The following is a 22841-nucleotide window of genomic DNA, read 5'->3' on the forward strand; positions in this document are numbered from 1 at the left end:
TGCAGTGTCTGAGCTAGCAGGATCAAAGACACCGGGAGAAAAGGAAGCCGCCATACCTCCTAGCTACTTCTCAGAACTGCCACTGCAGTGTGACTTCTAGACAAGGGCCAACAAACTCACCTGAGGCCAACAATTCTTAAGTGCACACACAGCTCAAATTCTGAGAGGCAGGAGAATGTCTATGAGAAAAACCTCTGACCAAGTAACTTTTTACGTTTTCTTTAAATAACCTCCAGTGAGAACACAGCAGACCAATCAACCACTTCCTCAACCACAGTTCACCTCACAGGGAGGTGTGCAGACTGCCGCTCAATGGAGGCGCCCTTGGCCTCGGCCCCGAGCGGCTCCTGGGGGACCATCCACAGTGGATCGGGGGTTCTTGATAGTCTCATCCACAGATACAATCAGGCACGCAGCCTCAGAGGCCGCTGTAAGGGCATTGATGCGCACCATGGCTGGCTCCCATACAAAGGCCTGGAAGTTGTCGGCGATGTCCTCGTTGTTGATGTCTACCCCATACCACTTGCCTCCCTGAAAGAGAATGGAGGCATTATGGAACTCCTTTCATTTCTTCCTGCATACCTTCCAAATGACTCAATTACCAGGATTGTGGCTTGACAGTACTTTCCACCACAAGACATAATGCACCTTTCACTTCCTGCCAATATATGCTTCCAACTCTGGGCATGGACCACAAGCACGCAGGTCTTGTCAGGAAGGGGCTGTTTCTAGGCCTGGCACTGGTAGGAGACAGTTGCTCACTGCACCTGTTAGTGACTGCATTCCCAGTAGACAAGCCTACCCTCATCCACCCAATCCCTGGACCCCCAGGGCAGCAGGTAACTAGCTACCTGTGCATGTTGAGCCCGCAGCTTGTTGAGGATGTTTGTGGCGTCAAAGCCAGCGTTGTCACATAACTGTCGAGGAATAATCTCCAGGGCCTTAGCATATGCCCCAATCAGCAGCTGCTGTTTCCCTGGAATGGTCCGTGAGTAATCGCGCAAGTATTTGGAGAGCTCCATCTCGATGGCTCCACCACCAGCCACCACAGAGTCATTCTGCAGAAACCAAAGAGCTCTCAATGCAGTGGCCCAACTCAAGACTTCAAGTTGGGCTACAATGCAAATCCTCCAGCCGAGAAAGTGAATCTGCTGTGTCCTGACTCCCTTCCCAAGCCCTAGGAGTTCAGACACAGCCAGCCTCCAGCACACCCTAGCTTCAGCCCTAGCCACTTCAGGAGGACAGCTAAATACATCAGCCCCAGTTTGCTAATAACTACTTTTAATCTTTAGAACAGCATGGCCTATGTGAGGTTGAAGTTGTTTCTTCCATGATGACCTAGCCTTGTGATATGCAGGAGGAAATCAAAGCCCAACATGCCACCTAGGAAAGGACAGGTTATAATAAATCCAAGATCTTATCAGTTCTGGGTTAGGGGACGGTGCCGGCAACAGGCTGTCATCCCAGTACCTTGATGGCCCTCCTCACAATCATGATGGCGTCATGCAGGGACCTCTCCGTCTCCTCCATAAACTGCTCAGCACCTCCACGAAGGATGATGGTACATGTCTTGGCCTTAGTGCAGCCAGTGAAGAAATTGTACCTATGTTCAGGATACAATGGTGCACACATGAATTGCCGCCATCCTGACGTCTGATCTCCCTGCCAAGCCCTCACAAGAGGGAGCAGCTCCTGTTCACTCATGCTGTCAATCCTAACCTTAAAGGTATTTGCACGCAGGGCTTGGGTGGTATTGGGTCCAAGATCCAACTAAAACTTTTCCCCTTCTGTATCACACTGAATCTGAGCTCTTTATCCCTTCCTCCCCCAAATATGTTAAAAAAAGAATAGGACCACCCATATACCTCACCCAGAACATGAGGAAAGAAAGGGTTTGGGGCAGACCTAAGCAGTTCTTGGGAGCTAAGTACATAGGCTCACCGCTCGCCTCCAATTTGGGTCTCTTCAAACACCTGGCAGCTGCCCAGCACATCTGGAGTCAGAGCATTCACACTGGTCTGGATTGAGCCTCCACAGGCCTGAGGAGCAAAGAAAAAACATCAATGAGGCCAACTGGCCTCCTGCCACCCATTCAATAAGCCAGTTTCCAAGTTCAATCTGCCACAGAATCTTATAGTCCTCTGTACAGGGTAGCATACCTTTACCCTGACCTTTAGATGATCCCTATTACCCCTTATAAGATGGAAATCAAAACCAAACCAAACACACAAAGGGCAAAAGGGTCTTGTTAAAAGGAGACAGGGACCTGACGCCTGGTGCTCTGGGTCCAGCAACTCTACTTTGGAGCAGTTCTTTAGACTACAGGGGCCATCTGAGATACCAAGAGGGAAAACCTTAGCTGGAGGTGATACCCGTTGAGCCTGACCTGCTAGTGAGCACAGTGCTGCTGCTGTGCACCACCACTTCCTGACCCGCCTTGGTCAGTGAACTGAAAATGGTTTCTATTACTGGGCATACAGACGCTGGCTGGCATAGAGCATTTCTTGACAAATAGAGTTAACAAACAGGGACAACCTGACAGTCTATTCCACAACATCAGGGACAGAGAAAACAACTCAGGGCCATGAAAGACAGGCAACAACACATGAAGGCTTCTTACCATCATTGTCCTCTTCAGATCCTCCTCAGGTACACGGCCAGCACAGAACATGTCCCTATCAGCAAAGTACTGTGTGGCCACATCCCCAATAGGGAGTTTGGACAAGATGACTTTGGCTCCAGACTGATGGATCTTCTCTAACTTATCATAGAGAATGTTCCACTCAGCATCAACAATTGCCTGGTAATCCTAGGAACCCAAAAAATATGAGGGTGTTTTGGGATGGAGGTTGGTGTAGAACAGGCTACTTCAACTCATCCTGCCACACACAGAAAACACACTGATTTATCTAGGAAGTAATGAGTCCAAATATACAAGGACTGTTCACAGCAACCACTTAACACTTCAAACAGAGTAACCTCATGGAGGGAGCTTTGCTAGAACTTGTGGCACTGCTAAGGTATGAAGAATAGTTTAACCTCTTCTGGGAGATGTGCCTAGGGATGTCCCAATAAGACCTCTGCTACCACAAAGGTCATTCTGTGCTGGCATACACTGCTACCTAGAGGCAGTCTTGGGAACCACAATGGTAGGAACAGAGTTCATGAGACTCAGTTGAAAAGAGACCTGTCTGACCAATGAGAACCACAATGCAGGCAAACCATAGCTGATGATGTAAACTTGTTATCCCAGACACTCAGGATTGAGGTAGGAAGAGTACAAACTAACTCCAACAATCTGCTCTAATATCTTGGCTCCTTCTCATCCTCCAGCTCGTTCAGTCTTCCCCTGAGTTCTCTCTCTGCAACCTGTCTGTTACTGTGCCGGTTAAACTGCCTTCCTCTCTCCTTGCCCCTTAAGTAGCTTCCCTTTCCAATTTCATCTCATGAGATTTAAGTGTATCTTATTTTGTTAAGTCTTTCTCTGATTCGTCATTGTTTCTGTCACTCAATTAGATATCACTTTCAAACATGGGTGCTTCCTTCTACAAACTAACTTTTTCTTATTTGCAATTAAAGATGTGTACCACCATACCTGGACCTAAGCTTTTCTTTACCTGAAACTTGCTCTATACCAGGCCAGTACAGAACTGAGACCTGCTTGCCTGTCTCCTGGATTAAAGGCTTGTCTATATTCCAGATGGGACATGTAGACCTAAAAGGTCTTTGGATGTGATCTCTTGCCAGAGCAGCCATGTTCTGAAATAACATTTCTCTACACAAATAACAATTTTAATTTAAAGATTTTAAAAAGAGTAGGCAAGCCGGGAGTTGTGGCACACACCTTTAGTTCCAGCACTCAGGAGGTAGAAGCAGGTGGATTTCTGTGGTCAGCCTGGTCTATATAGTGAGTTCCAGGACCCAGGGCTACACAGAGAAACTGTGTCTCAAAAAATAAACTAAAAAGGGGACTAGGGGTATACCCCAGTGGTAGAGCCCTACTTAGTGCATGTGAGCTTTTAAGTTCAATTACCATTAACATGGAGAAAAGAATAACTTCAGGCAAGCTGGAGGGCCCATCCCTAAAAGGCAGAGAGCACAGTCGCTCAGTTGGTTTTCACATTCAAGCTACTCCAGGTGAAAGTCATTCCGTGAGAGCATTAGTGGGCCAAGATATGCAAACATGGGAATGGGCAGAGGCAAAACATAGTACCCACAGGAACCCAAGAAACAGAGCTGGCTGGCAACAACCTAGAGACCGGAGGACCTCACCCAGAAAGTTATCTGCTTCCTTCCCGTTAGGGGGAACCTACCTCCACCGTGTGGACTCGGATTTCAGCATTATCTTTCTCTGCTTTCAGCTCGAGCTCAACATTTAAGAGGGCAATCTTGGGGTTCTTATACTTCTTGGGCTGCATTTCAAACCCAGCATAAGAGAAAGTCTTCTTGAATGCGACACCAGCCACTAGCCGGGATTCCTGGTTAAAAAGGAGAGTTCATTAGTTTGGTTACAGGCAGAAACCCAATCAGTCTATGAACCCAAAGTGGACCCCACTTGCCACTATGATAGTCTTATCACCACCACCACAAAATCTGGGACAATACCATCTTTCTTTTGCTTAGTGACATAGAACACATTTTACTTGCCCCTTTAAGGTGAGACAGCATTCAATCTGTAGACGAGCAGGGAATCTGGCTGGTCCCTTAAAGCCAGCTTCTGAAGTAGCTATCAGAGAACAACTACCCATGCACAGTTGTGCCAACAAAGGAGCAGGCAGGTAGGAGAAAGGCAGGCACTGTGCCTTGCTTCCGCCTTACCCTCAAGTCTCTTTATGGCCTGCACACACACAGTATAAACACTTGGAGCTTGGATGTTTCCTTGGTAGCTGTCACTGTGGCTCCTTACCATTCAACTAATCCAGCCGTGACCTTTCACTTCTTCAAACTGGCAGATTTAAATATAAGGCTAAACAGAAAATAGGTCACATGTGGGACTGACTTCACTATCATAAGATTTAAGTTCTCTCAGCAATTTTTCTCAGCAAACGCTTCCCATTCCATAAGAAAGCCTGCCAGTTTACTAACTGCCTCAGCCTATCAGCGCCCCCAACCTGCACCACTCACATCCGTAGCCTCAAGTGGCATGCCTACACTGGTTCATAATGGTAAGCACAAAATTGTCAAACGGTAAAAGAAAGAAGAAGTCCCAAAAGGTGGTGGGTTGTTGTTTTATAGACTATGGAGTGAAAACATTTTGAATTGCTGGGATACAAAAGAGGGCAGGGACCAGAGACTGAGTACAGAAGGAAAAAAAGGGGGAAGATAACAACGACCAGTGTTAAAGGATTTTATGGGCCCTGCTAAAGCTTTGGTCTAGGTGTGCAGGACTCACACAGGATACAGGAATATCATCCTGCATCACAAAGAATGGATCTGAAGTAATCAATCAGAAGAAGGCAATACTGGCCCCGACTACCATACCCACCAGGCTCTTACATGGACTTTGCAGCCTTCAAATTTGCTTTATCCACCAAGCCATCTCTCAGCTTTCTCTACCTAATTTTTTGAGACAGGGTCTTCTCTGGACCTGAAGTTCAGCAGTTTGGCTAGATGGTTGGCCAGGGGGCCTCCGGGTATCTTCACGCTGTCTCTACCCCACCCCCCAGAATACTGGCTATCTTTTGTATGGGTGTTAGGTTGCTAAGGTTCCTATGCTTGCACCCACCAAACCATCTCATCAGTCTTATCAGTCTTTTTAAGAATTTTACAAAAGGCGAAGCACATGGTATAAGCCTATAATCCCAGCAATCAGGAAGCAGAGATTGGAAAATCACAAGTCTGAGGCCAGCATGGACTAGTAGTAAGATCGTATTTCAAAACAAGCAAGTTTTAGGGCTGTTATGTGGTTGTGCACATCTTTAATCCCAGCACTAGAAGGCAGAGGCAGGTGATCTCTGTAAAGACAGACAGCAAGTTCCAGGACAGTCAGAGCTACAGAGAAACCAATCTTAAAAAAAAAAAAAAGAAAAGAAAAGAAAAAAAAATCAACAAAACCAGTTTTTACATAAATTTAATGAAATGTTGAGCACTGTGGGAAAAATTCAAGCATTAGTTCTATGGCCTGGGCACACTGCAACATTGGAGTGTCTATGTGGCAGAAGCACAATCTGGCTCACTCCCCTCCACCAAGGAGGTATGAAGAGCTTCCCTATACAAATGGGCCCCCACAGTGTAAGGTGCAGCAGACCAGGAAAGGAAAGGACAAAAACAGCACAAAAAAAAAAATGTAAAAAAAAAAAAAAAAAAAAAAAATTAGATACTTTTAAAAAATGAATAACAGCTATGCAGTCCAATACAGCATGCACCAAGCACACTATGATATTTAAATTAAAAAAAATCAGTTTAAAAATCAGCTTGTTTGCCATATTAGCTGTTATTTTCAATGCTTAGACATATATGGAAAAGACTTTTGTTACAGATAGCACAGAAGGACATACTAGACAGTACCAAGTTCGGGGATACAAATGCCCATATGGACCAATTGCTACAACAGAGCTACATGCACAGAACCACAGCACACCAGAAAGCAGAAGCAACCACTAGCGTTAAAGCAGCCTGTCCAAACGCACACGCACACATGGGTGTATACAGAGTTCTAGGTTACTATGTGAACTGATGGCACCAACTGCGTAAGGGGCAGAGGCGGTTGTGAGACGATTCTAAGCCCTTTATGGTTTGAACTATGTATCATCTATCCAAGAGAAATTAATAGAAAGGAAAATTTGACAGTGCCCCTTTGAAGAGTGAGCTGCCAAATACATCTAGAATTCATCTTCAGAGAACTCACAAGTAATTTATCTGAACTAATCCTTCTACACACCCTAAAAATGGCATAAACAAACAAGATTCTGAACTGGCACAGGTCCACTTTCCCAACTGAATGATAAGCAAACAGATCCAAAGGCTACAGGCAGCATGAGCAGAGTGGGCACATCTGCTCTCCTGCTTGAATACAGATTCTCCCTTCACCTACAGTGTGAACTGTGCCCCCACAGGAAGCTTTCCGCATTCTAGGGAGGCCACATGAGGCTCACCTCTAGGGCTCCACCCTGCACCTTCTTGATGCCAATCATCTTAAGCTGCAGCAACTCGTCCAGCATCATCACAGCGTCTACCACCATCTCAGCAAAGAAGGCCTTCTGTTGGGAGATCAGCTTGGAACTCAGGGCTGTCATCGCACACTTCTCCAGCATCTTCCTCTGTTCTCTGCAGCACAGAGCAGAACTGACATTGAGCTTCTTACCCAATTCTACTACAGCATGGGAGTGGTACACTCCATATAATACTCTATACATATTAACCATTACACAGCATGGCAGACAACTCACATTTGACACAATTTGATACTCAATCCACCATTTAAATAAAAATCTACCTTAGCAGCTACACACATCTCCCCATTAATTCTTCCTCTAATTCAAAATTCAAGACCCAACCCTCTCCACCTTTCACATTCTCTATTGTGAAGGTAGATCAGCAGGGTCGACAGAAGAGAGTCACACCCACCACACCCACACCAGTACCGGCTTTTAGGAACAGTCTGCAGGCAAGGGTCTGTCAAGAACCAAACAGCCTCCTGCTTATACAAAGTCTGCAACGTGCCTCCACACCCTATGTGGTCACAAGATACCAAGGCCCTGACAAAGCCCACCAGAGACTTACATTTTATCTTGCTTCTTCACAGTCACAGCAATCTCTTTGATTTTGTTAACAGCCTGTCAAAAATACAAGTTGCGTGAGTCTCATGCTAAACACAGACCAGTGAAGTGGCTCTAACTAGTGCCTGCAGCTGCCAAGGAAAATGTAAAGCTCTGCCACTGGGAAGCTCTGAAATCAAGACAGGTACAGTGTTCTGAAAAATCACCAGGCACTTCCAGGACTGGGCTGTAGACTGCCAATTAAGGCTATGAAGACAATGCTTAATCTATCTCAACGGCTACTCAAGGGTAGAATGGGGAGATGGCTGGAAATGCCCACATAGCCCTACTCTGTGTGGCTCCTCCACACCCCAAAAAAGGCAGTATCCTTACTAATAAAAATGTGAAAGTACCCAGGTAAGACCAAGTGAGCTGATGTAGCCATACCAACTGGGTAGCTGTGTGGAAAGCTCGGATGATGATCTGAGGATGTAAACCTTCTTCAACGTACGGCTTCACTTGCTTCAAAAACTCTGCAGCCAGCAGAGTCACTGAGGTGGTGCCATCACCAACCTGGAAAAAGATGGCAAGATTACATGCTTCCTGGTATTCAGGGAGTGAAACTCTGAAAATCATTTTAGGCATATTGTTTAAATGGATGTCAAGCTCTTTTTCCAGAAACCCACATATTCTGCAGCAAATGCAAAGGTGAAAACATCTTGGGAATCGATCTTTCTTAGACGGCCTTTGAGGCACAAGGTTAACTCTCCAGACAGCACCATTCTCCAGAGGGCCCAGGGATACAGAACTTGCATACCTGAGTCAGCAGATACTTTATTGTTTTAGTCAGGGTTACCACTGCTGTGATGAAACACCATGACAAAAGAAACATGAGAAAAGAGTTTAATTGGCTTACACTTCCCCATCACAGTTCATCAGCAAAAGTCAGGACAGGAACTCATGCAGGACAGGGATGTGGAAGCAGGAGCTAACAAAGGAGTGCTGCTTATTGGCTTGCTAAGCCTGCTTTCTTATAAAATGCCCAGAGGTGGCACCACCCAGAATGAACTGGGCCTCCCACATCAATCAGTAAGAAAATGCCTTATAGGTCTGCTTTCGTCTGATCTTATGAAGGCATTTTCTTAAGAGAGACTTTCTCCTAGTATATGTCAAATGACATAAAACTAGCCAGCACACTTTACTGTACAAAGTTAGTAAGAAATACAGTTTCACAGTCACAAGATATAAATATTCCTTTAAAAGTTTTTAATTTTAAAAAGCCAGGTGGGTGGAACTGGAGAGATGGCTCAGAGGTTAAAAGCACTGCTTGCTCTTCCAGAGGTCCTGAATTCAGTTCCTGACAACCACATGGTGGCTCACAACCTCGAGATCTGGTGCCCTCTTCTGGCACTCAGGTCTATATGCAGGCAGAACATTGTATATATAATAAAATAAATAAATCTTAAAAACAATAACAACAACAAAAAAAAAAAAACCTAGGTGTGGTACTGCACACCTTTATTCCCAGCATTCAGGAGAAAGAGGCAGGCAGATCTCTGGGAGTTCAAGGCCAGCCTGGTCTACATAGCCAGCTTTAGGATAGCCAGAACTACAGAGGGACTCTGACCCTACCCCCTAAAATAAACTGTAACTACTTAAAAAAAAAATTTATTTATTATGTATATATTCTGTAGGCCAGAGGAGGGCACTAGATCTCATAATAGATGGTTATGAGCTACCATGTAGGTGCTGGGAATTGAACTCAGGACCTCTAAAGAGCAGACAGTGCAATTAACCTCTAAGCCATCTCTCCAGACCCCTATAACTACTTTTATAAGTATGAAAAACTTACACAATTACATTTTAGACATACATAAAACAAAACAAAAACAACAACCAAAAAAACAAAAACAAAAAAAACCCCACAAACCTTGGGTGAGAAGACCACAGCAGCAAAGGAAGCACGTGCTCCAGCCTCCACTTAAGTTTCTATGACTGACTTTCTTACCTCAGCGTCTTGGGATCTGGCAATGTCCACTAAAGTCTTTGCTGCAGGATGGACAACATCGAGGAGTTTCAGAATTGTGGCTCCATCATTAGAAATTGTTGCTTTGCCTTAGAGACAAAGATAGTAGCAGTTAATTCTGTTTACTGGACCTGGACTCCATACATACATGTTTTTCTCAGGATTGGGTCACAAGCTTTTAAATAACACGGTCTCTTGATTTTCTTCTGATACATGCATGCAGCTACCCTAAAAAAGCCCTCGTGTCAGATCTCCATAGATTAGCTATACAGAGGCAGTTATGAATTGACTGATAGGTGCTAGGAACTGATCTTGGGTCACCTAGAAGAGCAGCTCTCCTAACCACTGAAGAATCTCTATCTCTAGCCCCCAGTTTGTTCTATTTATGTCTCTGGGCCACACTTTCCTAGAAGGCAACAGACTCTTGGGCCCAGGTTCTCCCACAGATCCCCACAGGGTCCTGCATTCAAGGCCTTGTATACAACTTGAGAGTGATTAATCCCTTGAGAGATTCTACAAGCAATGGGACTTCTGATGGTAACCCAAATACTCCCTAGGTACCTCTTCTCCCACACAAGGCCAGGGGAACCATGAAAACTTACCTCGGCCATCCACAATCAGTTTGTCCATGCCCCGGGGGCCCAGGGTGGTCCTGACAGCCTCAGCGATCACCTGGCAGGCACTGATGTTGCTCACAAGCTGAGGGATGCCCTGAGAGCTATCAGTCCCCTCTTTCAGCAGGATAACTGGTGTGGGCTGGAGAAGAGAGATCAGTGACTGTTTTAATCAGCAGCAGCTACCTGAGACTCACAGGACAGGGAGGAGGGTGCTCTCAATTCTACCATGGCAGAGTTAGCCACACCCTCACAAAGCACATTCCCCTGCTACCCAGACTGACTCTTCAACCACATCCACTTCTAGAAGAATTGCTGATACTGAAGTCTAGACAATAAATTTTAATTTCTGGTGACCTCTGCTTCAAAACTGGGTCACAGCACACAGCACAAAAAGAGCAAGCCCTGCTTTGCGACCCCCACACCCAATAAATTTCCCACTGGTTTATGTCAGAGAAGCAGAAGGGAAGTGATATAGAAACTAAGACACCGCCCTGGAGATAGGCAGGAAAGCAGCTTTACCGGAGACCTCAGCTGGAATCCAGCAAGACAAAAAAGCATTTTTCCTTACCCTACAAAATGATATACTGAATCCAACAGCACTGCTGTCACTTCTCATACCCACTCCAAAAATGCTCCCATGTCACTCAATCCTAGTCAGATGCCTCAGAAAAATTTTGTCTTTCTCTTTAGCACTGGCCCAGAAGAGTCACTATCCTCGCAGAAGCCATCTTTGCACTACCACTCCAGAACTGTGAGACAGTAGAAATGCTGCTCGTTCAAAAGGCCTGCTTGGAGACTGCACTGGCTACTTCTTTATCAACCTAGGATCATCTGGGAAGAGGAACAGCAATTGAGAAAATGCCACCAGTAAACTGGCCTGTGGGAGTATTTTCTTGATTAATGATTGATGTGGGAAGGCCCAGGCCACTTAGGGATGGTGCCATTTCCGGGCAGGTGGTCCTGCAATGTTTAAAACCAGAAGCTGAGCAAGCCATGAGAAACAAGACCATCTGCAGTGTTCCTCCATGCCCTCTGCTTCAGTTCCTGCACTGCCTCCTCTTCATGGTGGACTGTAAGCTGGAAGAATAAACTCTATGCTTTTCAAGTTGCTTTGGTCACTGTGGTGGTCTGATTAAGAACGGCCCCCATGAGGCTAAGTTTGAATGTTTTGTCCCCCAGTAATAGGACTGTTTGAGAAGGGCTAGGAGGTATGTGTCACTGGCTTTGAGGATTCAAAAATCCACACCAGGTCTAGTGTCTTCTATATGTGTGCGTGTGTGTGTGTCTGTCTCTCTCTTTCTGCCTGCTGATCCAAGATGTAACTCTCGGCTACTTCTCCAGTAGCTCCCATACTCCTCACCATGATAATAGTGAGCCAACCCTCTAAAATGAAAAGCAAGTACTCAAGGAAATGTTTTCTTTTATAAGTTGTCTTGGTCATAGTGTCTTTTCACAGCAATAAAACATTAACCAAGATAATCATGGTATTTAATCACAGCAGCAGAAACCTAACCAGGATAGGTATCTTTCAGGAAATAGCACAGACAGTAAGTAGCTGGCAAGCCAGAGCTCCCTATAGCTAAATCTGAGCCTTCGGGAATAAGTAAAGTTAGCCATGTCTTCTCAGCACCGGCTAACTCTGCATGTCAAAAAGAAGTAGTTACGGGGGACACCATCTCAGCACATTCACTGTTAGCACGGAAACTCTTTTGTTAGTAGACACAATTTACTTTTTACTCTGCAGTGCAATAAAAATGCTGAAAGCCATTGTTCCCTTGATCACTTCAGACACTACCCAGCAAGGTACAACATTGTCCCCACCTAAAAATAAGAAAGGATGTACATTCCTGAGTCTAGTAATTCATGAGCCTAAGTCCACAGTAACTGAGAAACTTCAACCAGAGAAGCTGCTGGCCACTAATACCATGCCTTGAATAAAGCTGAAGAGCCAGGCAAAAAGCTAATCATATATCTGAGACCATATATGGCAAGCTCAGGCTTGTTCCTACTTAGAAAGGAGTCCTGGACAATCTGTCAGCAGGAACCACACTGCAATTTATCTTAAGTTACTACAGATGTATAAAGGGAGGCTGGACACTCACATGTGCACGGGCACACACAAGCACACACACACACACACACACACACACACACACACACAATTAAAAACAAACCCTCACAAAGGATGTTTGTAGCAGTAGCCCTAAAAGCCAAGAAAGCACAGAAAAATACATTTCAAAGAGCCCTCAGAGCAAATAACTAGCTAAGACTGCTATACACAGCAAAGCTGTCTTCTGAAATTGAAGCAGAAATAAGGACATTTCAAGACAAACACAAGCAGCTCATGAACTCCAGCACTACAAAAGGTTCTTAGAGAACTACAACACAAAAGAAAAGCAGTTTCTTAATTTGAATCTATTGACACATGCCATTTTGTTTTCTGTTTCAGTCATTTTATCCTTGGTTTCTCTCTTAAAGTATAAAGTTGCATTTTTGTGTTTTGTCGAAAGTGTTTCCATGTGATGGTGTAGATGTGGTAAGGCTGTTTACTGTCATTGGAAATCAGACCCAACCAATTTCAGAGCAGATCCACTTGCTCACTATTTAAGTAGTTTGGGAAGGTGCTGAAATGACATTAAGAACTATAGTACTGGTCTATGCACAGAAGACAAAGCTGCATTCTTGTCTTAGTTAGGGTTACTATCAGGTGATAAAACACCATGACCAAAATTAAGCTGGGGAGGAAAGAGTTTATTTGGCTTACACATCACTGTTCACTGAAGTCAGAATAGGAACTCAAAACCAGGCAGGAACTTGGAGGCAGGAGCTGATGCAGAGCCATGAAAAATCCTTATTGGCTTTGCTCACTCTGCTTTCTTACAGAACCCAGGACCATTAGCCCAAGGGATGGTACCACCCACAATGGGCTGGTCCCTCCCACATCAATCACTAATTAAAGTGGTACAAGCAGGTGTAGTGGTACAAGCCTTTAATACTAGCACTGGAGGAAGGTGGTAGAGGGGGAGGAGAGGCAGGTGGATCTCTAAATTGGAGGCCAGCCTGGTCTACAGGGTGAGTTCCACAACATCCAGCGCTACACAGAGAAAGCCCTGTGGAAAAAGAGAGAGAGAGAGAGAGAGAGAGAGAGAGAAAGAAAGAAAGAAAGAAAGAAAGAAAGAAAGAAAGAAAGAAAATGCTCCACAGGATTGCCTAAAGACCAGCTGTAGGGAGGTATTTTCTCACTTGGGATTCTCTCCTCTCAACCGACTCTAGTTTGTGTCAATTTGATGTAAAACTAGCCAGGACAACTGTGGGTGCTAACTGCATATTACAGCACTCTAAGCTTACAAGGACAAAACCTCAGCAGAACTGCAAGTAGGCAATATAAATCCCACCCACACAGATAAGAGTCAGGCCAAGTGTAAAGGCCATCACACAAACACACACACAAATCAATGCTTTGTACACAGGCGGCCAACAGAGAATGCAGCAGGCACCTCAGAGGGCCTAGATAACCTTTATTTCATCTCCACCAACTGGCTCACTTAGGATTGGAAACTAAAGCAAAAGGAAAAAGGGGAACTGGTCTGAAAAATATCCAACAGATGTTTGGGCAGCATGGCAGACTTGAGCAAGCGATACTGAGGAGTGCACACTTTTTTTTTTTAACTTGAGCAATGGGAAGTCACTGTATAAAAAAAATACTCAGACTGAGTGTTCCAAGCCCACTACAATCACTGTCATGAAGCAGTGGTAGCAGCCTTGGCTTAGAATTACAAAGAACAGACTCCTGCTGCTAATCCCCAACACACCGATGGCCAGTCAGCTCACTCCACCTCGCCTGATGTCAGTAATTTGCTGCATAACGCAGCCTGAAAGACTACTGTCAAAGAGTGCTCAGTTAGGGGCTTCAGAGAGAGCTGCCTAAGTTCCTGCAATCATGCAGATTCCTTGCCTGATGTGCCTTGGGTGAGCACAATGGGCACCAAGTGCTGGACAGTGCTAAGGCTTTTGAAGTGGGAATGGTAAGGGCAGAAACTTGGGGCTTCTGCTGTGCTGAAAATTCACTTTTCATGGCACCCCATTTCCTGTTTGGAACCATGGATCTTAATGTACCTTGCTAAGTACAGAGCTCCTTTCCTTTCCTCTCTCTGGCTCATTTTCCTTTCTCCTGTTGTTGAACCCTTCTGTGGCTCCGTCCTTCAGAGGAGTCTCACTGTAGTGGGACTGTGCTGTCTCCTCCCTGCTCTCAACTCCAGTGAATGTTAGATCTGGAAATGACCTTGGTAAAAGTCTCTGTTCCCAGCTTTCTTTTTTTAAATAATTTATTCATTATTTTTATTTTACTTTACTTTAACTTCTTAATGTACTTTGGTGTTTTGCCTGCAGGTATGTCTGCATGAGGGTGTCAGATCTAGAACAGGAATTACAGACAATTGTGAGCTGCCATGTTGTCGCAGGGTCCTCTGGAAGAGCAGCTTGTGCTCTTATCTGATCTGTCTCTCCTGCCCCTCTTTTTTGTTTTTAAAAGGCTAGGCTAGATCAACAGAATTGAACATTTTTCCTTTTGGCCAAATAAATGACCTTTCATCTTAAATGCATAATTTTGCTGGGAAGTGGTAGCACATGCCTTTAATCCCAGCACTCGGGAGGCAGCAGGTCCACCTTTATGAGTTCAAGGCCAACCTGTTCTACGGAGCAAGTTCCAGGACAGCGAAGGCTACAGAGAAACCCTGTCTTGGAAAACCCAAAATAAATTAAAATATATAGAGATATATATCTATATATTTAGTTTTAAAGGAAACATATAATACTATTCAATTTTTTGTTAGGTTATTTCAGAAACATTTTGAACCAAACTTATTTGTCAAAATCCTCTCTAAGCATCATACCTGCTGCATCCCATACCCACTGAAGCAGAAACTAAACTTCAGAAAGAGTCCAAGTGGATTTACACATACCCTAAAGCTTGAAAAAAATGTGCAAAACCAAAGGCCTGCAGTTGGATCTAGGCTTATAAATGGTATACATTTACCAAAGCTCAAATTATGACCGTGACTTCAGCCCAACATAATTGACAAGAACAAGGGCTTTAATAAGCAATTGTCTGCAAAAAAATAAAGTGCCTGGAGCTGGGGAGCTGGTGTGTAGCAATTAAAAGCACTGGTTGCTCTTCCAGAAGACTGGGATTTGATTCCCAGCACCCACATGACAGTTCACAAACATAGACTCCATAGGCACTAAGCACACAACGATGCTCAGACCTGCACGTGAACAAAATATCTACACATATGAAATAAAATTTAAAAAGAAAATTGTTCTAAGCAAGACATTAGCAGTTCAATGAGAGAGATGAAAACACACTCAGTACCACACACTACATCCTAACTTCGTTAGAGAGCCATTGTCCTTTAGTGAATATGAAGACTGCTATCAGGGTGCTGGCCTCAAATTGTATGCAGAAGTCACAGAATATACAAGACAGGAATAAGACAAGAAAAACAACCAGTTGTAGGCAAACAGACTTTCAAATGGAAGAAATAGTAAAAGTATCAGTAAATGAAGTTGCATTGGTCTAAGAAAAGGTATCAAAAGTGAAATATAAAAATAGATTTGAGGCTGGAGAAATGACTCAGCAGTTTAGGGGCTTCCTGTTCTCCCCCAAGGACAGAATTTGGTTCCCAATACCATCTGTAACTCCAAGAGCAAATCCAAGTCCTCTTTTGGTCTCCACAGATGTCCCCACGAATGCACACACAGCAGAAATCTTTTAAAAATTGAATACTTTATAGAGCTGCATCAGTCCACGGGTTATAAGAGGAAGAGATAGGAGAATCGAAAAAAAGCTTAACCTGTAGGGTCTTGGAGAATACTAGCAGAAAAATAGAGAAAGACAACGGAGGAACATATATGCTTTCTAGGTTGTGTCACGCTGATGAAAGTAATCACCATGGTGGACAACCAAACAAGCCTTGAGCTACAAAGAGCCTGCTCTTCAAGAGGCTCAGGCTATAGCTAACTGGTAGAACAATCAAATGAGACCTTGCGTCCAATAACCAGTACCTGAAAAAATAAAAACGCCACCACCATTACCACTAGACTTGACGTTCTATAAAACAAGACCAGCACACACACACACACATATATATATATATATATATATATATATATATGAACACATACAACTTAATGGCAAAAAGGCAAGGATATTTTCTCCTGTAGATGTACCAAAACCAGAGAATCACGATTTCAGGGGACCCTATTAGCTCTTTCCATTACAGAAGGCTTCTAGACTACCTGATACCAGTCTGTTGACAGCATGGTGACCTCATGTCTACGTTTCACGTTTTAAGACTGGAGATAAACAGCAGGAAAACAAGCAAACTGGACAGGGCAAGAATCATCAATTCAGGTAAAACTCAAATGTGGTTTGGGGTCCTTTCATAAAAGGTACTTGTTTGAGGAGTGGCTGTGCATGGATGCCAGGACCCTTGGCTAGGCCACTGGTCACATATGCAGCAATGAAGAATATTCTATTGCTGCATATAAGAGTCTCTGGTTTATTCCTCAGCTCTGGTCCTTGTCAATCAAGTCCATTCCAAGGTTAAGTGACATTCAAAAGGGCAGTGCTAGAGGTCAGTGAGTACATGCTTCTGTAGGGGTTCCTTTTGAGTAGGAGCTGTAACGGCAATGCATTTGGTAGCCAGGGAAGCACCTTACGGGTTATCAGTCAGCCTGGAATTTATGGAGTCAGCCTGAATTTATGCAAAAGGTAGACAAAGGACTGACAGTGAAAATTAATGAGTGAAGTAATGCCAGGTGCATAGACTGTCTTGGAAGTTGACATTGCTCACTAACAACTTAGGTTTCTCACAGGAAACAAGGAGATACCTGATGCTCTGTTAGGGATAAAGCGGTGATGAAGGAGGACAACTACTGCCTAAGACACTCAGGTCTTCCCATCTCTGTTGCTGTGTGCCTCAACTGCTGCCCTCTTCCAGCAACAAGCTGGACCTGTACATTCAGGAGACATTAAAAATGACCTGCTGAATGACTGAGCGAACGAAAAGGTTGAAAGAATGAAGGGTTGTTTTCCCCCATGCGGCGGCCAGGCTGAGTACAGGCCAGGCTGGGCTTCACTCCGACCCAACCCAAAGATCCTCACGCTGCCTCTGCGCGCTCTAGAAGCTCACGCTTTTACTTCCGCACCTTCCGCGGCGCGGTAACCCGGCCCTCTGGTACAGGCACAAACGCTCAACCTGCACTCGGCTCTGAAAACGCAAGTTCCCACTACGGGGAAGGGGCTGCAGAAGGGGCTCGTGGCCCCGAAGCCTAGGTCAAGTGGCGCCGCGAGGCCCATTCTGCTCTAGCCAACCGCTCCAGCTCTAGGCCGAGGCCAACCACAGGCAGCGTGGTCGGGGCAAGCCACTGTTAGAAGCCCCGCAAGGCGGACCCGGGCCGCACGGCCATGGATGGCAGCGGATGCTCGAGGAGCCACTCACCATCATCTTGGAAGCGGTTTCAGGGACCCGCAACTCGTCTGTTCTCCGCCTCGGGGCCGCCCACCCAAGCCCAGAATGCTCCGCGCCGGAGAAGTCCTTAGAAGCTTCTACCGAGACGTTAGCCCGGGAGAGGAAGGGGACGGACCACTTCCGCCACTCTATGGTTAGCTACAACCGAGGTGGCGGGCTAGAGGAGTCGGAAGTTCCAGGGACGTTCTAGGAACTCGCGTTAGCAATGGCGGGGTCATCGAGTTTCGATGCGAATTGCTCGGTGAGGATGCAGGAGGGTCCCGCTGCGGCCCTACCCCGGACACCACGGCAGACATGCTGTGAAAGGTCAACGCTGAATGCCGGTTGTGAGAGGCAGCTGCGGTGAGTGATCTGACTGCACCCACTGACTGCTCCGTGGCGCGGGAGCTCTGGTTTCACAGGTGTCTCGGGTCACAGGTATGCCAAGCCCTCGGGCGCGGGAAACTTGCTCGGGGCGGCTTCTGGCTCTGCAGCGCCTCCTGTCGGCCGAGGCACCGCCCTCGGAGGGTGAGGCCAGCCTCAGGCTGGGAGGAGACCGTGCACCCCGCATCCCCGCGAGCCGCCCACCCCTGGATCGGGGATTTCGCGTCTATAATGAGGAACGAGGGGGCGGGGCTGTGAACTGCAGTTGCTATTAAGAGTTTTGGCAAATCAGCTCCCGAGTCCACTTCTCGTGGCCAATAGGAAGTGGCCTAGGGCGCAGAGGCGGGAAATGCGGCCACAAGAACAGGCGTGGCAGCCAATCAGCCGCCGGCCTCGGTTCCGCGCTCCAACTGGCGCGGAGAGCGGGCCTGGGTTGGGGGTGAGGCGGTGGCAGCTGTCAGGCTAAAGTCCGGCGAGCGAGAGCTGCGGGACGGCGGCCGCGGACGGGCCCTGGAGATGAGCCGTGGTGCCACGGGCTGGTGCTGTCTCGTGTTCTGGCTGCCCACGTGCGTCGCAGCCCACGGTGAGCGGCGGCAGGTGGGGCGGGGCGGGCACTTAGTGTGCGCGCTGTTTGGGCCGTGAGGTGGGGGACGACAGGTCACCTTGGGGACCCCACGAGTTTAGGCTAGCCAGGTGCTGGGACCAGGCGGCTGCACTGAGTGGGCGGTGGTCCCCGGGCCCTGAGTAGGCGCGACCCAGTCACAGCAATACACCTTAGACTTCCAACCACTGAGGGCAAGTATGGTGACAGCTAGAAATCCAGAACTGAGAAACATGAGAGCGTTCATACAGACAGGAACACACACGTGGAATCACATGCACAGGCACCCACTTACACAACTCGAACATAAATGTACACACCTACGCGCCAAGTGAACACATGCATACACCCAAAGTTTGTTAGATAAGCACATCAGACACCAGACAGGAGTGTGCTTATGGAAAGGGTTGCTTCATGTTAATCTAGAAGACTTCCTGGGAGTGTATCCATCTGATGGGGTGTACCTACACACAGAAAGCTGCAAGCCCCCTGAGCTCTGTCTGGGTGGCTGTGATTTGGACAATGGACAGGAACAGCCAAAGACAGTCCTGGCTACAGCACAAGTAGTGATAGCTTAACAGTTGGATGAACTGACCTGAGCTTCCATCCATCAGCATTCACCACTCTGGGGTTACTGAATCCAGGGACTCAGATCCCAGGAAAACATTAAACTTAAGTGCTGGGGAAAGGTTCTATATCCTAGCAAAGCTCTGGTTGTTCTGGCAGTTCTCTTGTTCAAGACAGCAGAGCTGGACTGAGTTGTCTATTCATTCAGTAACCTTTACTGAGCAACCACTGTGTCCTAGACATTAGGATTCATCGCTGCCACATACTTAGAATCAATGCCCTCGTGAAAGAATCAGACACATGATAATATGAATACACCTAGTTAGAGAGGAAGTATTAGCTGGAAGAAAGTATATTAAAGGGACAAGGTAGTATCTTTCTGAGAAATGACAGGTAAACTTTTAGGAAGACCCCCTAAAAAATGAAGACACTGACAAGCCAGTACAGCTTGAACATGGGAAAGAAGAGACAAGAGTCAGAGTAGAAATCAAATCAGGCAGGGCTTTCTAAACCACAGTTAACAGCAGTATGCGCTTTAGTCAGTGAAGGGGACGCTGAGGCAGTGGGTGGGTGGCAGGTGGACTTAAAGGAGCGAGAATGGAGGCAGAGAGCTGGAGAGACAGGAGAACTGGTTCTTCAGAGGGCCCAGCTCACAACTGTCTGCTCCCCCAGTTCTGGGGGCCAATACCCTCTTCTAGACTCTACAGGCACCAGGCACACATACGGTGCGTGGACATAGGTACAGCCAAGGCCCACATATACATAAAATAAAATTTAAATAAATAAAAAAAAAAAAGAAGCAGATGGTAAGCTGAGGCAGGAGGATTGCTTGAGCCCAAAGTGTTTAAAACTAGCCTGGGCAATGAGACCCTATCTGAAAAAGAAGACATGGAAACAAGACCAGTTAAGATGAACAAGTCAGGACAAAAAAAAAGGACAATGACTGGTCAAGGACATGTTCGTGAGACCAGAGCTAACTTGTGCATTTTGGTTAGAACCTTCGGGGCTTCCCTGTCCACTCTGAAATTCTCAGCTCTTCTTCAGGAAGGGTTAGCCCAAGAGCTCTGGGTCTTTATGGCTCGCCGGAAGCAGGAGCAAGAGCAGCAGCAGCAGATACTCTCTCCTGCAACCAGTCTGCTCCCTCCAGCTGGGCATGGTGATGCAGGCCTGTCACCGTGATGTTTGGAAGAATTCAAGGAAACAAAACTAGCTCAAAGCCAGCCTGGGCAGTGTGAGGCCATTTTATTATTATTGTTGTTGATGTTGTTATTTAAGAATTCCGGGTATAGTGGCACACACCTTTAATTCCAGTACTGGGGGTCTGAGCGGGGCTATCAGAGGCAAGTGGAGCTCTGTGAATTTGAGGCCAGCCATGGCTACATAGTGAAACCATTAAAAAAAAAAAGTTATTAAAAAAAATTTTTTTAAATAAATTTCACGCTGAGGATCCACTCAGCTAATAGGTCTCTGGACCCAAACCATAGCCCACCCATTTGAATTCAGAGAGAACCCCATAATCTAAACCCAAAGCAACCTGAGGCTCCTGAGAGGCTTTTCATCTCTACTCTTTCCTTTAGGCTTACGCATCCATGACTATTTATACTTCCAAGTGCTGAGTCCTGGGGATATCCGCTACATCTTCACAGCCACACCTGCCAAGGACTTTGGTGGGATATTTGTAAGTTCAAAGATGCCTAGATCTGACCCCCAGTCATCTTGCCCTCACTAAGCTATGGTGACCCTCATCCCACTTTTATGCTAGACAGGGCAAGAAGTAGAATCCATCTGTACCCTCCAGGAGCTGCTGCACACTATGAACCAGGGAGGGACTGCCTTTATTGGTGCAAAAACCAAGAGCAGCAGCCTTCTCTGTCAGCTCTTCTCGTCCCTAGATTTTAAGCAGCTCCCCCTCACAGAAAGGCAGGGGACTTTGTGAAAATTAGATTTAAGTGCTCAAGTGCTCAGCCTCAGAGAAACCCGTTTCCTCTCCTCACTCGTCTTGAGGCACCAATAAGATGGAATTGTTAGCCCTCTCCAAAAGAGTGCTTTCTTAAACTCTCTCTCACTTGTTCAAATATCTAAACGTTTTTCAGCACACACGGTATGACCAGATTCACCTTGTCCCTGCTGAACCTCCAGAGGCCTGCGGGGAACTCAGCAACGGCTTCTTCATCCAGGACCAAATCGCTCTGGTAGAAAGGGGGTAAGGAGGAGGCAGGCATGACCCATGGGAAGGGCAGATTCTGATCACAGCTCATGGCACTTTGAAATGCTGATTTTTAAGTAATGTGTTGATTGTCTACTTTCAGCTGTGTACTGATGAACCTCAAGTTCTCTATGGTCCTTTCATCCTCCCAAGGAGAGGATGTGAGGGAGGGGCAGCTAGTGCCTGCCTTTCTTTTGGTCTCATCACCACCTCTTCCAGGGGCTGCTCCTTCCTCTCCAAGACCAGGGTGGTACAGGAGCATGGTGGGAAGGCTGTGATCATCTCTGACAATGCAGTTGACAATGACAGTTTCTACGTGGAGATGATCCAGGATAGTACTAAACGCACAGCTGACATTCCTGCTCTCTTCCTGCTCGGCCGAGACGGGTGAGGGCTCTTTGCTTCTGGCTATCCACACCAAACTGGGTAGCATGACTTAGTGGGGTCAAAAGCAATCACCAGTCCCCTCTCACAGGCCCTGTTTTGAATATCCCAGTCAGAGGGCAAAAAAGTTCTCAGGTTCTGGAACTCCCAGACTAACTGGGGTAGAGAGCAGTGTTGGGGTGCTGAGAAAGTAACCATCATCACTGCTCTTCATGCCCACCTAGCTACATGATCCGACGTTCTCTGGAACAGCATGGGCTGCCATGGGCCATCATCTCTATCCCAGTCAATGTCACCAGTATCCCCACCTTTGAGCTGCTGCAACCTCCATGGACTTTCTGGTAGAAAAGCCGACCCTAGGTTCCATTGACAAGTGAATTGTGGATTTTCCTATTTGGAGTTTGGAGATAGACTCTGAGAACAAATGGAGCCAGAGAGGACAGTGAAGCCACACCACTGGCTTTTTCTTCCCTGGGGCCTGCAAGGACATCTCATGCTTCAGGAAGAGTCAAGAACCAGGCCCAGGGCTTGTGACTAGAATTTGGAACAAAAGGCACTGAAGGCAAGCAGCCTTGTCACGCCCACCTGTTTCAGCCTCCCGCAGCCAGGACCTCCTCATAATAAGCCTGTGGCTGTTGGTGTAGTGGTTTAAAGAACTGGTATTTGGGGACTCAGAACTCCCCTACTTTTAGCAATAAAACCAAATAAAGCTCATCAGGTTTGTAGCTATGTCCTAAACTAGGAACGCATGGGTAAGGGGGAACTCTTTTATTTGGTCCCACATCATTCTGCTGCTCAAAAAGAAGACCATGGCTTCCCGAGGCCCATTAGGATAAGTACTTCAGACT

General features: G+C 46.3%; 2 protein-coding genes across 3 annotated transcripts; one reads left to right on the top strand and one right to left on the bottom strand.

The window, feature by feature from the left end:
- Positions 1-203: 203 nt before the first annotated feature.
- On the bottom strand, positions 204-17937 carry Cct7 (chaperonin containing TCP1 subunit 7). The gene is made up of 12 exons (XM_055617599.1): positions 17843-17937; positions 10326-10479; positions 9706-9812; positions 8145-8270; positions 7723-7775; positions 7095-7266; positions 4314-4478; positions 2621-2809; positions 1942-2039; positions 1471-1603; positions 852-1058; positions 204-531 (listed from the first exon to the last, which is right to left on the bottom strand). Exons 1-12 carry the CDS (start codon positions 17846-17848, stop codon positions 310-312), a joined length of 1632 nt encoding a protein of 543 aa, XP_055473574.1. The 5' UTR covers positions 17849-17937; the 3' UTR covers positions 204-309.
- Positions 17938-18034: 97 nt separating this feature from the next.
- Positions 18035-22707, top strand: Pradc1 (protease associated domain containing 1). 2 transcript variants are annotated; one of them, XM_055617602.1, is made up of 5 exons: positions 18035-18214; positions 20981-21081; positions 21497-21606; positions 21829-21996; positions 22218-22707. In XM_055617602.1, exons 1-5 carry the CDS (start codon positions 18190-18192, stop codon positions 22336-22338), a joined length of 525 nt encoding a protein of 174 aa, XP_055473577.1. In that variant the 5' UTR covers positions 18035-18189; the 3' UTR covers positions 22339-22707. The 2 variants fall into 2 exon arrangements, with proteins under 2 accessions (XP_055473577.1, XP_055473576.1); XM_055617601.1 differs by lacking the exon at positions 18035-18214 and adding an exon at positions 18252-18818.
- Positions 22708-22841: the final 134 nt, after the last annotated feature.

This window comes from Psammomys obesus, unplaced genomic scaffold (assembly GCF_907164565.1).
Source record: "Psammomys obesus unplaced genomic scaffold, mPsaObe1.curated_primary_1811, whole genome shotgun sequence".
Taxonomy (NCBI): Eukaryota; Metazoa; Chordata; class Mammalia; order Rodentia; family Muridae; genus Psammomys; species Psammomys obesus.

Coding starts and splice junctions, on each gene's coding strand:
- Cct7 (XM_055617599.1), bottom strand. Junction 1,604..1,941: donor ACCCAAATTGGAGGCGAGCG/GTGAGCCTATGT, acceptor TCCTGAACATAG/GTACAATTTCTTCACTGGCT. Junction 532..851: donor TGCGGGCTCAACATGCACAG/GTAGCTAGTTAC, acceptor ATTCTCTTTCAG/GGAGGCAAGTGGTATGGGGT.
- Pradc1 (XM_055617601.1), top strand. CDS start 18,752: ATGAGCCGTGGTGCCACGGGCTGGTGCTGTCTCGTGTTCTGGCTGCCC. Junction 21,082..21,496: donor AGGACTTTGGTGGGATATTT/GTAAGTTCAAAG, acceptor AACGTTTTTCAG/CACACACGGTATGACCAGAT. Junction 21,607..21,828: donor ATCGCTCTGGTAGAAAGGGG/GTAAGGAGGAGG, acceptor CACCTCTTCCAG/GGGCTGCTCCTTCCTCTCCA.